At 40.8% G+C, this 16,463-nt stretch overlaps 1 protein-coding gene across 7 annotated transcripts in view; it reads right to left on the bottom strand.

Annotated features, from left to right (window-relative positions):
* The window catches only part of LOC104686420 (sodium channel protein type 5 subunit alpha), a 215,177-nt gene that overhangs the window by 7,003 nt on the left and 191,711 nt on the right, over nt 1–16,463 (bottom strand). For all 7 annotated transcript variants that reach the window (XM_039549365.1, XM_039549364.1, XM_039549366.1 and 4 more), the window contains 5 exons: nt 15,928–16,050; nt 9,324–9,605; nt 3,109–3,162; nt 804–941; nt 233–337 (listed from right to left, as the gene is read on the bottom strand). In XM_039549365.1, the coding sequence (XP_039405299.1) occupies nt 233–337; nt 804–941; nt 3,109–3,162; nt 9,324–9,605; nt 15,928–16,050 (702 nt within the window). The remainder of the gene's footprint in view (nt 1–232; nt 338–803; nt 942–3,108; nt 3,163–9,323; nt 9,606–15,927; nt 16,051–16,463) is intronic.

The raw sequence follows: 16,463 nt of genomic DNA, 5'->3' as shown, positions 1-16,463 counted from the left end.
ATATGTAAATGGCACATGTAAATTGCAATGTTAGTCAATGCTGCAGAACAGTGGGAATTTTGTACCACAGGTCACTGGATTTGCAAATATTGTCCAAAATCAAAACATGTAATTACTAAATGCCTTTCATCTGAGAGCAATAAACCTTCCTACACTGGAGAGTTGAAGGGTGCTCATTCTAGTAAATAAACATTCAGCTGTTACACAAAGTTCAACTGAATTATGTTCTTACCAGCGGCCTTGGGATTGGCTTTTGAGGTTTCTTAGATCCCAGCTTTTTCATTGCATTATAATACTTTTTTTGTTCTTCTGTCATAAAGATGTCCTGGCCACCTAAGTAAAGGTTGAGAACAACACTATTACTTTTGATGAAGAGAGCTCCTCTCTGCCCCCCTCCAAAGTTCAAGGCGGAATCCTCTTCTATTTCATTTCCCTTTTAATGTAGCTTTCATCAGGTTGGACTGCTCAGAGGGACAGTGGTGTTTGTTCACAGAGGACACCGGGCCAGTCTGTGCCCCTGTGTCCAACTTTGTGTTAGACATCCCCTCTGCCTGGAGCTGCTTTGCTGCATTCTGTGGGGAATAGAGCCCCCCATCCTATATTTTCCGGATGCTCAAACTCTAGGGACACCAGTGACTGCTACAGCTGTGCCTTTGTAAAAGTCCTACAAGGTGCTTTCTGCAGCTGCTCTGCCACTGCTGATCTCAAGGCTACTGTGACAAAGCCATTTCTGATAAATCTGTTCCTTTTAGCTTGGTCCCTGCAGCAATCACAAGACTATGTGTAGCATATGAACTACTTATCTTTTTCTTTTGTTGGTTAAAATTGTCAATGATGACACCGATGAAGAGGTTCAATGTGAAGAAAGACCCGAAGATGATGAAAATCACAAAGTAAAGATACATGTATAAATTACTTTCCCATTGAGGCTGCTCCTCGTACTGCAAAAGGAAAAGGGAAAATGTGAAAATGACACCACCTCTGCACACATCAAAATATTGATGCAGTTGAAACAAAGCTGTCCATTGGAAATAAAATTCATGAAACATGAGAAAAATACTGCAACTCCCGTGAGCACAGTCAGCTCTCCTCAGTCTCTTAAAGTTTACTACTGGCATCTGCAATGCCACGGTCATTTCAGCAACATTCACTCCCACAGAGATCACACTGCTCCAGAAAGTGCAACTCCAGAATAAATCCTGCGGAATGTTCTCAGTCTGAATCCAGAAGGGGAAAAGAATCAATTTTCTGACTATCCTAATGCCTATATGAACTAATGGTACTTAAAAATACAGTGTTTTTCAGTAGGACTCAATTATATTGCAATCATATTTCTGTTTTATTATAAGTACAATTTTTTTTTTAATGATGGGTGGGATGGAATAAGGTCTCTTGCTGTACAACTGAACAACACAGTCTGATAACCTGAAGTCACCTCTGCCATGTTTGGCAACAGTGCTCAGATTTGCCCCATCATCTCCATATTTAAACAAGGTGCCAGAAACTTGTGAAACATAGATTTAGAAGAAACATAAAGATTCTAGTTATAGGCCAGCTGTGTTGAAGTTAGTTAGAATAGGAAGGAATTTGGGCCCAGCTAGAGTTAATTAAAATAGTTAGGAGAGCTAGACCTGAAATGGGTTTTAAGGTGTTAGTAACTGATTGCCAAATAACTGATGATCTGTCATTTGCATGTTTGCTTAGCTGTGCTTAGAATGAGGAATAGAAACATTGATAAGTTGGTGTAGGGAACAAGGACAATTACCAATTTCCTCCCTTGGTGGGAACCCATCCAAAAGTCATGCAAGAAGAAACTTACAGCTCACTAAAGTAATTAGGATTGTTAAAGTTCAGAGAAGCAAAAAGGTCAAAATGAGGAAGATGAGTTACTTCATCTTTTTTGGGACCACTGACCCAATTCGAGACCACCGACTCCATTCAGGACACACACTACACATGCTTAATGACATTTAAGCTCATTTCCATACAAAGCAGAGAATGGGAGGTGTTAATGTTATGAATATGCATTTGTATTTTGGATATTCATAATTTTTGTAACTAAAAAGCTTTGTGTTTGCTTGGATCGGGGCCCTGTGTCTTAGGGAGCTATCCCACACAGTGCCTGGTGCCAAATAAAACACTTGCATTCCCTAAATGCCATATTTTCTTATGGGTAGTCCATGAGTTTCATTCAGAAGCAGGGAGGATACATCTGTACATGTAGTACCAGTATAAATCACCATCACGAGCTATGATATGCCAAGGGAATCCTCTGCTCCTATGGTGCCACGAAGTTTTTCCACCCCTCATTTCTCCCCTTAGGTCTCAACTTTTGCCCTAACTTCAGCCTGTCAAATTCCTAGTACCAGACAGCTACCTCAAAAATTAACAGTAAGCGTAAACTTGCTCCTCTAATATAATTAAAAGATGAAAAGTATACTATAGATCTAGATAAAAAGATAAACCACACATGGTGTAGCAAAGGAAATGCTGGTTTTGTTTGTTTGTGTTTTAAGGCAACCTGAAAGCTGAACAGGATGCAGGTAAGAACTGAGCTGTCATCAGTCACTACCACATCTCAAGTCAGAGCTGGAAGATCACACTACCCTCTTTGTCTGCCAGGAGCTCCTCCACACACCTTCAGTGGAGCTGCTAGATGCAGAAAAGATACTTGCTCAAGGTGAGGGTGTAGGGAGAGTTTAATATTTGTCTCACAGGCGAATTCAATTTAAACCCAGCACTTTTAAAGACATGTTATCATCAGAAGTTGGAAAATATGGCAATAAACAGGGAGAGGGGAAGAAACAGAGGGGACAATTTAAGTCTTTGGTAGACTCGGACTCACTCTGGTGGTGCCTCTCTGTGCTGGGAGTTTTGCAGTAGGAACAGATCAATCAATTGTGTAGGACTACAGCCTACATCTGCTTTAATTTCAGGGTCATCATGCTTCAGTACAGCTACAATGAGGGTCTGCAACTGTACCAGCCAGAGTAAGGCAGGGACTGGCAACCTGCATGTATTTTATTTTCTTGTGTTTGTTGTTAAGCATCATCAGTGCAGCAAAAGGCAATGGAAAAGGACATTATTTATTTCCTTGCAGAGACTTACCTCTCTTGAATCCACTGCTGCATACATGATATCCATCCAGCCTTTAAATGTGGCCTGAAAAAAATCCCACATAAGACATAAGCATATTAAACAAGTACATCCTCAAATGATATCAATCTCTCTGATGAAATTTCGAAATGCAATGTTGAGCATGTGCTTCACAATTAATACACTGCCTGCCTTGCAATCTAATATGGATCCTTGAGTTTATGCTCATTTAGATATTAGATATTTAAATGCATTCCAGAATGCTTTTCTCCTGGATTTTCTCATTTATGTTTTTGATTTTCTGCACTTGCAGGGATAAAAGAGAGGTTTTTAGAAGAGATTTTAAGAAGGAGAGAAAACATGACAATTAAATCTCTGGATGTTTTGACCTTAAAAATTTCAAGTAATGAAGAGATATGGCTGCACATAACATTGAAGAATGTGGTCCTGCACAAGCCTTGGACCAGGTTAGCTGGATCCCATCCATATCCTGCTGAAGCTTGGGTTCTGCCCTTTTCTAAACCAGGGCAATATAAAAGCCCAGGGAGTTGCATAAATCACAGCTGACTTGAAAGAAGCAAAGGCAATCAACACCTGCTGTGAGCCTGGCCCTGGAAACTCAATCTGCTTTACTGTTCAGATTTTCTTTTATTAAGCTTTATGAAGTCAAGTGTGGTTTGCTTTTTTTAAAAATAATTTTTTAAAGAAGGAAGGATTCCACAGAAGTCAGTGTCTCTTACTGGAACCTTCTGTGCAGAACGGGCAGTGACAGCACTCCTAGGAGAAACACATGGAAGTGATTTTTACTCTTCTGTAGCAAACCCATAACTCCTTGGTCTCATTATGTGCCTCGTATTAGACACAGCCTGATGCCAAGCACACCTGGCATTAGGACTGACTGGCCTGAGCCCCACTGCCTTTTTATGGGTTCTCTGGGGTTGTTTCTCATTTCACTTCTCACCCATTTAGACTTATCCTGAATCTAAGTCAGTGTGAGCAGTTAATGAGGCATTTTTAGATTTATTGATTTAATCAGATTTACACTGGTATGCATGCAGGACCCACACCCAGTATTTTTTTACATCCTGCTGACACTTAAGTTGAATTTTGCCCTATTGTGTAGGCATACAATTCCAGATAATGCCAGTAGGAATTTGGCCAGAGGTTACCAAGAGAAACCCAGGCAGTTGGGCTGAGGTGGGTACATTCAGTGGTTTTAGAACTCTTTATTATTATATTAAGTCCTGGAGGTAATGCTGCCTTCCCAATTCCTTCTGAATGCTACTGAGCCAAAGGAAAATGTACAAGAGACCAATGATATTTCTCATGGAAGTATATATAAAATAGTGTTTGAAAGGTTCTACCTATTCTTATCTACTGCTTGAAAGAGATTAGCCCACTCCCCCAAATCAGAACCCTTTGGAAAATCTCTTTCATGGTGCTGTGTGTTAAAAACCACTTTACATGAAAAGCATCTACAGGAACAATCAGCAGTTTTATTAAAACAAATAATTATTTGAACCTGTCATGCTGATACTCCTTACATATTCTAATATTTTCCCTTTTTTGCTGTTTGCTTTCTAATCTGATGAAAGACTTTCTGGTGCCATTAGAGCTTTCAGCTCAAAGTGCTGTTCAGGAAGGGTGGCCAGGATGAAACAAGAAATCCTTTCCCTGTGGCACAAAATGATATGATCTCAGCCTGTATTTTTCTCCCACTTGGGAGGAAATCTTTTCTCTTGAGCAGCTATTTTACCCCTCAATGTATAACACAGACACAAGAGACTCTCCTGCAAGGCACAGTGGTTTATAGTGATAAAGGATGATGAAGTGATCTGACAAAAATAAATATTAAGAGAATGAAGTGCTGTGATTTTCTGTTTCCCCCAGTTGTCCAGAAGCAAGAGAATTAAAAATCTCTGAGGCATCTGGAAAGCTTCCCTGGACACTTCAAATGCAGAGGGTAAAAGATACTGAGAATGAAAGAAATATAACACTGAGAAAAGAAATTATATATCTGGAATTAGTAACCACTTACACTCTGGATAAGGAAGTGACAAAATCTTCATGGGAGTGTTTGTGATATTATCCTGCCTGGAAGCTATCCAGAGAAACACCATTTTCTACCGAAACTGTCATGTGATGAGATTATCTACTGATAAACTCATCCTGGGATGGGATTACATTTCGTTATTTCACTGGTGGTTAGAGCTGCAATGCAGCAAATTAGTGGGGAGGAGGATAGGTGGGGTGGCACTGGATGCCCTCAAACCAAATAGTGCCTTAAAGTAAAGCAAGTCTTTAAATCTGTAAGCTTTTGGGGTTTAGTTATTTTTCAGGTTTTCTCTTTAAGTCTTTTTCTTTTTCTTTTTTTTTTCTTTTTCTGTTTTTTTTTCCCCCTAGAAAAAGAAACTGTTCAATAAAAATTCTGCCTTTGGTGGCTGAAACACTGGCCTTCACATTGCTGAAATGTTTCTTTGGGCATTACTGTTGCTGAGAGAAATTTCTGAAAGCCAAGCCAGGGATTTTTTTGCACATTTTGCATCCACAGTGACAGTGAAACCAGGCATTGCAGTTTACAGAAGTGCAAGAGATCGTGTAACTCAGTAACTTTAGACACACACCACTGCCTCATGACCATTTTGTGTCTGATTTATGGGCTCAGTCAGGACATCAAACCTGCCATGAGGGGTTGCTTTAACTCTGCAGCTCCTGCTCGCTGTGCTGGTCTAGGAGTGCTTCTGTTATCTCACCATTCCTTATCTAGAATCCCAAAGTGACAAAGAGTTAATAGGACATATTCAATGATAAGTTGGATATATTCAATCTAAGTCCATTCTGTCCAAGAAGAACTTTTCCAAACAAGCCAGATGCTGCATGAAAGACCACTTGTTTCCTGGATATTCTTCAGTAGATGGCTGAAATTTCAAAACACAGTGCAAAAAAATATGTGGAGGTGATCACAGGGTAGAAGGCAGGGATTCTGCAAGGGAAATGCAAAACTCCTACTGGAAATTTAAGATATTTCTTTGATCAGCTCAAATACAGATTAACAGAACATAGGTGATGTGATACTTTAAGCCAATTGGGAATACAGGAAAAGTACTGGGTTGTAGCAAAACCTTCTTCTTGATAGATTAGAGTTTTAAGAGTGTTAAATCACCAGGAAAGTGAATCATCCTTCCTGCAACTCAAAAAGTTGTGATAATAAAGGTTTCTTCCTCCCCATGAATGATCTTTTTCTTCCTCCTCTTGCTTGTAGAGTGAGCATATTAGTTAACCTCTTCCATTTTAGTAACCCGTTTTGGGACAGCCTGTTTGTTATTGGAGGAGCTCGACACAACTTCACATGAATTTCTCAGGCTCATTAACTCAAAGCGGTGTCTTCAGGACAACACGATGGATCCCAATCAAGGTAGGAAAAGAGCAGAAGATATTTGGGACAAATTTCACGCAGTTCTCAACTACATTTTCAGAAAGTTTGCCTCTGGATAGAAGTATGTCCTAAAGTTTCATAGTAGCAACTTTCATTTCTTTCAAATATGCTGCTGAAGAAGACAGAACATCAAGCAGATTTGTTTTCCACATTTCCATTTGGATTTCCAGACATTCAGGCATTCCAAGGGAACTTCAGAGTCACTCAGATTTGTGCTGTGGCAGCTGAAAATGTCAGCAGTCAAAAGACAAGTCGCACTTAAACTCTCCTGTTTTGGATCCTGGAGGCTTGTAACCCAAATGCTTGTCTCCTCCTTGTCCTGCTGTGCACAGTGATGCACAGAGGTGTCTGTCTCTCTAGGAGAGCTGGGCTGTCAGCTGAGCCCCTGCATTTCCCATGGGGGTTGGCTCATGAAATGTGACCCCTTATGGAGAATATTTGGCAAGGGGCACCTGTAATCGACACTCCTGGCAAAGGAGATCCAGATGTTTGGGACCCTTCTCTGTGTGTGTCACCTTTTCACTTTATTGCCTGTGGTTAGCAGCAGACATAAGAGCTCCAGGTGCAAGGATTAAAGCCAAAATCAATCCCCTAATGGAATCTGGCTCCTGCTCTTCCTCTGTGAAGAAGGAGCTGCCACGTGCCGTACAAGCTGAGCTTGTTTCCTGCTAAAATCAGTTTGTTCAGCCTGACCAGGCCTCGGTTTATAACACTTCTTTTGTACTTTTGGAACCATAAAAGCTATTTCTCTCCTACCCAATACAGGATCACAGGTTTGAAAGAAACCTGCAGGGTCATCAAATCCATTTTCAGCTGAAAAAGAGCAGTATTAGCCTGTTCCCTTCAAATGTGTGCTGAGATCCACCTTACAACCAGTTATGTTTCTTCTGCCACCACTGATCCCAACAGAAGTGACTAGAAAAGACTGCTTCAGGATAGTCCTTAGGAAATGCCCACTTAGGAAAAGTTAAAATTTTCAAAAAGCTGGAGCTTGAGTCTTATAAAAGAAATGGTGAAGGCATAGCTACTACTCTGACAGAGTTTTTCCCCCAAAAAGTAGGCATTTCTTATGTAATCAGACGAATTAAGAAACTTCAGGTAAGGCACAGTATTTTAAACCTGGCAATTCTTGCTCAGCTAGATTGAATGTTTAAATGAAAGACAAAGAAATCACTATATAGAACAGAAAATCTAATTAAAGATGTTCAAAGCACAATAATCTACCCTAGATGCCTGAGCTGAATATCATAATTACATGCAACAGATAAAAGCTGTTGCTCTCAGCAAGTTTATGTTATGGAAAGAACCAAAAGTGGTTGTGCCCATTCCAGTCTGCTTTCCAGAGGGTGTGAAAGCAAAGACTCGATGGAGAGTGGTCAGAACAGAAGACCTCAAACTCAAGTGTTTGCGTACCAGGAACAGCACACATAAGAACAAGGATTTCTACAAGAAAGGAAAATTGGTTCATGGAGCTGTTCCATGCATCTGTGACAGAGAAAACCAGATCTGGGAAAAACAAATTTGCTTCCTGGGAAGGGGAAGAGCTGGCAGATCCCATGGGGACCAGTGGGAGGCTCATGCCCCTTTGGAGGGAGCACAGGGCAATACCCTGCTGCATTGCAAAGGGTGGATTCTGTATGTGACAAATTAATTGAGCTCCAAGCACACCATTTTTTATTCCAGAATAGAGGAATGCCATCACAGGCATTTCAAGAAAGAAACCTCCCTGTCCAAAGACGCAGCAAGGATCTTATTTAACTCTGCATGCAAAAAACGCAACACACACCTCCAAGTGAACATCCAGCCCCTGTCATCATTTGGCTCCAGAGCAAATTAGGAACAATGGAAATAAGCATCCTAACCACTGCTTTACATGGGGGCCCTTTGGAATTGCAACACAAAGCAATTTGTCTGAAATCACCCAACAGTCCAGCAGCAGAGCCTGGAAAAGATGGAGTCTCCTGTGGCTCTATCCATTAGGTTGTCCTGTGTCAAAACACAGTGAATCTCAGTGCACACAACCCATTTATCCGTATCTTACAATTGATGGTGAAAAAGGTTGTAGAAGTGGCTTCCTTCTGCCTTTATAGCTCAAATACTGCCATCATCTTTGAAATGCAACTGTCTTTTGTCTGCTATGCTCTTGCCACCTTGCCAGAGAGGCTGGGCTGGGGGCACTGTCAGCAATCTGATCCCCACCATGACCCATAGTTAGATTCAATCTGACTCATGATTTTAGCAGGTAGACACAAGGTGAGGAACCAGAATAAGAGGCACCAGTATCCTTCTCAAAAATGGAGAGTAGCAGAGGGCCATAAACTAAGGCTACAGCTTTATGCGGTAACTTCTGCTGGGAAACTGAAGGCAATACAACTTCATTTTTTTCCCAGCAGGATACAGTGAAATCCCAGGCTGTTCAGGAAGGCCAGTGCATTCTTGTCTGCATGAACAGTCCTTCCTGGACCATGGCTTCCTTTTCTGCAACTGAACTTTGCTCTGGATTACAATATTGACAAAATAATCTTTAATTCACCTCAATAGTCCAATCACCTCCAAGAGAACTGTATTAGCAATGCAGCAGAAACTCAAATTAAAACCATAAACTGCCATAACATCTCTAGGCCAAGTTAATATGCAAAATATGATTTATTTACGCTTGAGGAAAGGAATTGCCCTGATGGGTAAGGCTGAAAAACCCAGAAAAGCCCAGAGGTTAACCTGAGCTTTTAAACTGATCGTTTCAGTGAGAACAAGCAACATTTGCTCATTGGTTTCTGGTGGCCACACTTACCACTTGTAGCAGAGCCAGGTACCCAGCACCAACATTATCGAAGTTAACTTTAACTTTTGTCCAGTAAAATGTGCCCGACACGTTGTAAAGTATACAGTCACTCATGTTGTTAATAATTTTAGAGTCCAAAGGCATATCTCCTTCTGTCTTATTGATGCACTTCCCAAACTTCCCAGCAAAGAGGTTCACTCCCATGATGCTAAAGATGAGCCAGAAGATGAGGCAGACGAGCAGAACATTCATGATGGAAGGGATGGCTCCCACAAGGGCATTGACCACAACCTTGGAGGAAACAGGAAAGGAAAAACAGAATTAATGTCAGCACTTGTACGGACACTTCGTTAACAAGCTGGTGTGCGCCCTTGATTAATGAGTCTGAACCCTCACGTGGTGACAGGTGGATAAGCACTGACATTACCTCAGGAGCCAGACCACCTCCAGAGGCTTCACACATGACTGTTTTTTCCCTTTGGTAATCAAAGAACGAACCTGTGGGCATCCCATGCAAAGGATGACTTTTTTCCAAGAGGAATCTCTGAAGTCAGGAATCATCTTGACCACTCAAATCTTTCTGGATAGGACACTTCAGTCAAACTATCATAATAATGTGATTAATTGGAAATGGCTGAGGTGCACTACAGTGACTCAAAATAGAGAAAAAAGATTTCTGAAATCTTTGACTCCACTCAGGCCTCTGTAGCCAGTGGGTTGTGAACTATAGCTGTGATAAATTTTGCTTAATTAAATAATAACAGATTGAGACATACTGTACTGAGCCAGCTTCCCCCATCTGATCAGTATGCATGATTAAAACAGTGAAATCATTATAATTTAACAAAAAAAGTCATTATTTTTTTTCCTCTGCCATGCTGTAAAATTCCTACACATTAACCCAGGCAGGGCTGTAAACCCCTGCACAAAATCATACATTAAAATGAAAAGCAGAAGGAGCTTTTAAGGTGTGTGAACGATGGTACTGGAAATGGACTCCATTCTGAACCCAAACACAAAGACAAAGGTCAGACCATCCACAGACCCTCTACAGCTGCCAGGTTTGAATGCAGCACTGTAATACCACTACATCAACCAGGCAAGGTACACATCGTTTACTATTTTGAGCACTGTTGTGGTTTAACATGGTTAAGGCATCTCTGCATGTCAAATCTTACACTAAAGAAACAGAGAATCACAGAATATCCTGAGCTGGAAGGGTCCCACAAGAGTCCAACTCCCAGTCCTGCACAGGGCGCCCCAAGAGTCACACCATGCAAGACATTTTCTGAGGGAAGAACTCTATGACAAAATGTAGTTTCCCCCTTCCTGTGCCACCAGGTTTCTCCATCTTCACAGCCTTTGGAGACGCTGCCTTTGAATGGTCCAGGCAATGCTGCTTCCCAGATAGCTGCAGACACCAGCCCCACAACATGAATTTGTCTCCATCCCTGTCTCATGCTTTGGAGATTAAAATCTGATAGGTGGCCACTCAGCTCTTCTTCTTCTCCATCTACATTTCTGAAACTGAGACAAGGTGATATTGATCCATAAAAATTAAACTTTATTCAATTGTTGAATGTGATTATGGAAAATGTCAGCTCTTTTCTCTTGTGTTAGTGTCCAATTTTCTGACAAGCTAATAATGTAACATTCACTTCTCCATCATTTTTGCATTGCTGCAGAAGAAAAATACCCGGAGGAGTGAAATGGTTTTCATGCATGTATAGCAGCAGCTTCCTCTACAGTACACAATACAAAATTATGTAGATCTTCCAAAACTCAGATTTATATTTTGTGCATTTATGAATGAAGCTGATTTTCACACAGGAAAAGCTGTTTGACCAATCGTTTTGTTTTGTTTTTCTGTATAGGCCCATTCCTGATGACTTTTCTTGGGGTTTTTTTTTGTTTGCTAATTTTATCTTTTAGTTTTGGATGTCAATCAATTTCTAACCTCATCATTTTTAGACCAAATTCACCGTGTTAACCAAAATGCCAAATAATTTCCAAATCAAGGGCTTGTTTGGATATAGCCTTGGCTCTTGTCAAAGCAGTTTTCATTTGCTTCTCTTCACAACAATATTTTTGTTCAGTTTTAACCCATGCCAGCACAAAATCACTGCACTTGTGTTACACGTGCTGCTGAACCCAGCTCCCAGTGACAGGACACAGACATCCAGGTTTCAGCAGTCTAACTGATGGCCATGCCCACATCCTGCTTTTTTCCTTCTGCTGACTTATGTTCAATGGCCTGTAGATAACAGAACACGACATGAGGCTGGAGCAAATCCTGGAACACCTCTCTGAATGAATTATTAACAGGGGGTTCATTCTTTCCTTGCTGCTTCTGCTCTTACACCAGTGTGATGCCATTTTTTCTGGTGGAAGCATTCTTGTTTTGCACTGAGGCAAGTGAGAGGAAGACCTGGATACATAAAGGCAGGTTATTATCATAAATTCGTGTTAAAAGTTCAGCAGCCAACCTTCCCATGGAAAGGGATGAATTTCTGCTGCACTTAGGAATAGCAACATATAAACCCATGTATGAGAAAGGTTTCATATCTGTTGGTTTCCATCAATACCTTTACAGGTGAAACCACCTTCCAGGTGACTTCTTTAGGGACAGTCTAGAAACTGAGCCATCCTCTGCTTTAACCCAGAGTGGTGCAACCTGCAAGCTGTGTTTGCTCCTCAGCTCTTCTGATCTCACAACCTCCTCAGTCAAAGCTGATTCAGATTTTTAATCCAGAAATAGACTTCCATGATGAGTTAATCCTCCCTTTGCTCTGAGCGAGCCCATCAGCCTCCTCGCAGTGATTTCAGGCCCAGACTATAACTCCCAGTGAAGCTCAGGCACAGCTTTTGCAAAGACATCTAATTTACAGTGTCATGATGTCAAATAACAGAGGAAAAAATGTATTATTAGATAATCTGTTCCTGGTGCCCTTTGTCCTCAGTGTTAGAAACAGATGCTGCATTTTTAGGTGGAATTTGTTGAACTTGAGGCCTCTGATGTTAGATTCTCCTATCATTCCCATCCTCACTGGGGGTGAGTTACCACTGCACATTGCTCCAGGTAATTAAAAAATCAGAGCTTCCTTGTAGTTATCATGGTTCTTTCAGATTTCTAATCACACTCATAGTTCCCTGCAGAAACTTCCCCATTTTTAAAACCCCCTTTCCAGCACTTTCATGGAATTCCAGTGTTGAAGCACTGCACTCTCCCTCTGCTTGCTGGGTTATTTCCCTGCATATTCAGGGATTCTAACAGTCATCTCATTTGTCAGACCTGCCCAAAAGCTTGTGTCCTGTTGAACAGTCATCCTGATCCCTACGTCCTTCTCAGCTGCTGTTTTCCAAGAAACATCCCCCACAGTGATCTACATTCCTCCTCCTGAGGTAGCCGATGTATGTGGTTTTATTAAAATGTGTGTTGTACAACAGATCTATTTTTCACTGTGATCCAGATCAGCCAGCATAATTCCCTTATCTGTGATTTCACTTACACTCATTTTGAGTATTGTCAGCAAAGATTTTATATATTCTTCCAGATGCTGTCAAAGTACGGATTAAAGATAGTTCTTATTCTGAACAATCCCTCACCCTGAGACGCTCATCACCTAATTTACAGTGTGGTCACTGTTCACAATTACTTTTTGAGATCCATCAGCCATTTTAAAACATGTTTACTTGTCTTGGTACAAAGCTCATGCTTTCAACACAATGTCCTGTGGTATCAGATTCCTCTCTGAAATCCAAGGATTCTGTATCAGCACAGTTACCGTCATCAGCATAATTTGTAATCAAATCAAAGACCCATATCGGTTTTACAAGAACTATTCCCATGAAATCATGCTAACAAGCATTAATTATGCTGTTCCTTTCCTGCATATATCTTGTAGCAGTCTCACCATGACTTTGCCCAGTATCATTTTCACATTAAATGGTCTGTCATCATTGCCCTCATCTTTCTAAAATACTGTAATAACCTCTCTTGCAGGGAAGTGCCACCTCTGAAATAATTCCTTGATGGACAACAAATGAGGAGACATGAGAGATGTCATTATTTGGAACAGGCAGATCTAAGTAACTTTATTCTGGGATCATGCATGGAAAGCCTCTGGGTCTACAGTAACTGTCAGGTGGGATCCTGGTCTTTCTGGGTCTTTTTTTGGGGATTGAGGGGAAGGATGGCACCAGTTCATCCTTATTTTGCAGACCTCTCATGTCATAGTAGCTGCTGAGACTTGTGTCAAACTTGCACAGGTCCCAGACTGTTTGAAGATAGGGAAAGAACTGAGGTCTGATGGCAATAGGTTCTCTTGGCCACCCAAGTGCCTTTGTCTCCGAGAAAATTGCTTCCAAAATTTAGGCACAACATCGATGAAATAAGCCTCTTACTGCAGTAAATGAGAACTTTCTTGCTCCTGTTCTAGTCCTGCAGAGATGTTTCAGATATTTGAGAAAAAGGCATTATAACAGAGCAAACTATTATTATTTTCTCACTGTCAGTGTTTGCTGCTCAACATTATCATTATTTAATCCATCAATGCGCTGGCAATTTTCCTGTGCATTTTGGAGCATATGAACTCCTAATAATGAAAGGTCTAACTGTCCCTAGTCTTGTTAAGTGTGGTTAGACAAACTAAAACTAAAATGATTTGCTTTTCCAATAGCACGTATTCTCAATTATACTTTATCATGGTTTACAAGCTAATTCACCACCTCTGATAGCTCAGAATGACTAAATATATTTCAGCTGCAGCAATGGTACAGGAAAGAAAAGGGAATATTGACTCAGGGACTGGGGGCCTATAAGAATGAGCATACTGGGAGGAAATTTGCTGGGCTGATCCATGTTAAGATCTTCACCAAGCCAGCCTCTTGCTATTCCCAGAGAGAAATGAGGAGTTTTTAATGTTATTTTTTCCCTATTCTACTAATGCTTTTCTGATGTTTTTGGCTCATCTCCCCACTGCTATTCAGGTTTGAATCCAGTTCAGTTAAACTGCTGTGAAATCATGAGTAAACAATCATTAGTCAGAACATGCTAAATTTTTCTTGGACTTGTAAATCCACCAGTAAAAGCTAAGCCTTCATAAGCCACATCTAAACTGATTTGACAGAATCTATGCACAAACCACTCTGGTTGCTAAATTACTGCTTTTGCTAATACCAAATGCTGAAATAGCTCCATTTGTGAATGTTTAATAAAGACTTGGAGTGAGGTCATCAGATGACAGGAGTGAGAGCTTTAATTATCGTCAGTAGCGCAACCTCACTTTGTGTCTTTGCACTTTGCATTTTTTTTATTTGGTCAATTACCTTTAAAATATTGCCTGACTGCTGGAAAGATTGTGGTGAACAAAACAATTCAAGTTTGGGTGCCTGGATGAGCAGAGCCTTTTGAATCTTTTTGTCTTAGTACTAACACAGGGGTGGTCTGCAACAATACTTGCCTCATCTTTACCCACAAAAATAATATGACTTAGCTCATCACAAAATCTTTGGAACAAAGAGTTATATTGCCAAATCTGGTCATCCACAGAAGAGGAAAAGAATGGATACGGGGTTTTCCTAAGGTGCTGTATGACCATATTACCCGGCTCATCTCAATTGTTAGGTTCTCCAGCTTTCAGTCTCTTGCTGTAAGAGCATTGCAATGAGAATAGTTCATTGCTGGGAGCTCAGTGCATGAAATACACATTTAGTCACTGATGTTTGGGACTAAAATTTTGTCTACAGGAAAGCTTTACCCTGAAAATGCATCACTGTGAAATATGTAGCATTTTCCTTGGCCTAGCAGAGAGATTTGGATCATGAGTATAATTTGACACAGAATTTTGTCACAGATTTGGTTTACTTTGCTATGCAATCTGCAAGGTTAGCAGTAACCTCAGCTCATACAGAACACAGTTCTCACCACCTGCAAGTCATGCATGGTGTGAGGAATTAAATAAAGAGCTCATCTAAACAATAATTGATTCATGTTAGCAGGTAGGCTTAACAAAAAACCAGGTATGCTGTGGGAGTATAGCCATGGTGGCAAAGGAATACAGAGAAGAAAGAGATGGATGCACAAGATGGAGCAACAAGCACACGCTACATGGTTTTAATGTTAATCCTGACATTCCTCATTAAAACTGCAATCTGTTCAAAGGAAAAAAAAAATCATTCATTCATTTGCTTTCCCTATCTTTAGCATTTCTAATTTTTGCTTTAATTATTAGTGAAAACGTCCTTAAGAACTTTCTAGTCAGTCTCATTTTAATGCGTGTCAAAAACAGGGAGCAAACTTTACCTTGGTTGTTCCCCTGATACACCTTACAACTGAGAGGTAATTGATAGCCAGATGCATCCTCATCCAAAAAGCTGTTTTTTAAGGCGTAGTTTGACAAGTTAGGCAGCAGGATTCGTTTATCATTAAATCCACCCATGGATAAAGATGGAATGATACAACTGCAATCGAGACCAAGGAGGGACTTCTTTGTTGCTTTGATAAAAAGCACTATCATTCATTTCCTTTGGCTGACAAAACCACGTACAACAATCCCCTGTTACATATTGATCCACACAGTTGAGCTTTGGTGGATGCTTTGTGTCCTCTTACCCTCATCCCTTCAAACCGTGACAATGCCCTCAGCGGCCGCAGGGCCCGGAGGGTCCGCAGGGATTTGATGGGCCCCATCTCGGAGTATCCAAGAGTGTTGGCAACGAGGCTGATTAAAGACACCTGGATGGAGACACAAAGCAAAAATTCACTCTGTTAGAACAGCCCTGCCATTTTCCTTCCCTTCTGACTTTCCTCCCCGGAAAGAAACAGCTGGTTAGTGGAACAGTGGGGAAAAAAGTCTTAAACGGGAGCCATCACATTGGATCCACACAGAGGAAAGGATGGTCCTTCACAAAGTGGATGAGAAAGGAGATCACCATTACAGACCCACCACTCTGTGCTGTTTTTGTGCATTCCCCAAGGTGTGTGTATCTTCCAGTACCCAAAATATGAGTCATGTGTTATAATTTAGAGCTATTTGGAAGAAAGCACGTCTAACCCTTTCCAGCAGAGATAAAGGATTTTAGTGTTTACATTTAATCACTAGTCTTTAACTGAGTGGTTAGAAACAAGTCCTCCACATTGCTGGCAGA

This window comes from Corvus cornix, chromosome 2, assembly GCF_000738735.6.
Source record: "Corvus cornix cornix isolate S_Up_H32 chromosome 2, ASM73873v5, whole genome shotgun sequence".
Classification (NCBI taxonomy): Eukaryota; Metazoa; Chordata; class Aves; order Passeriformes; family Corvidae; genus Corvus; species Corvus cornix.
The sequence above is the reverse complement of the archived record's forward strand: the minus strand, read 5'-3'. Positions and strand labels throughout refer to the sequence as shown.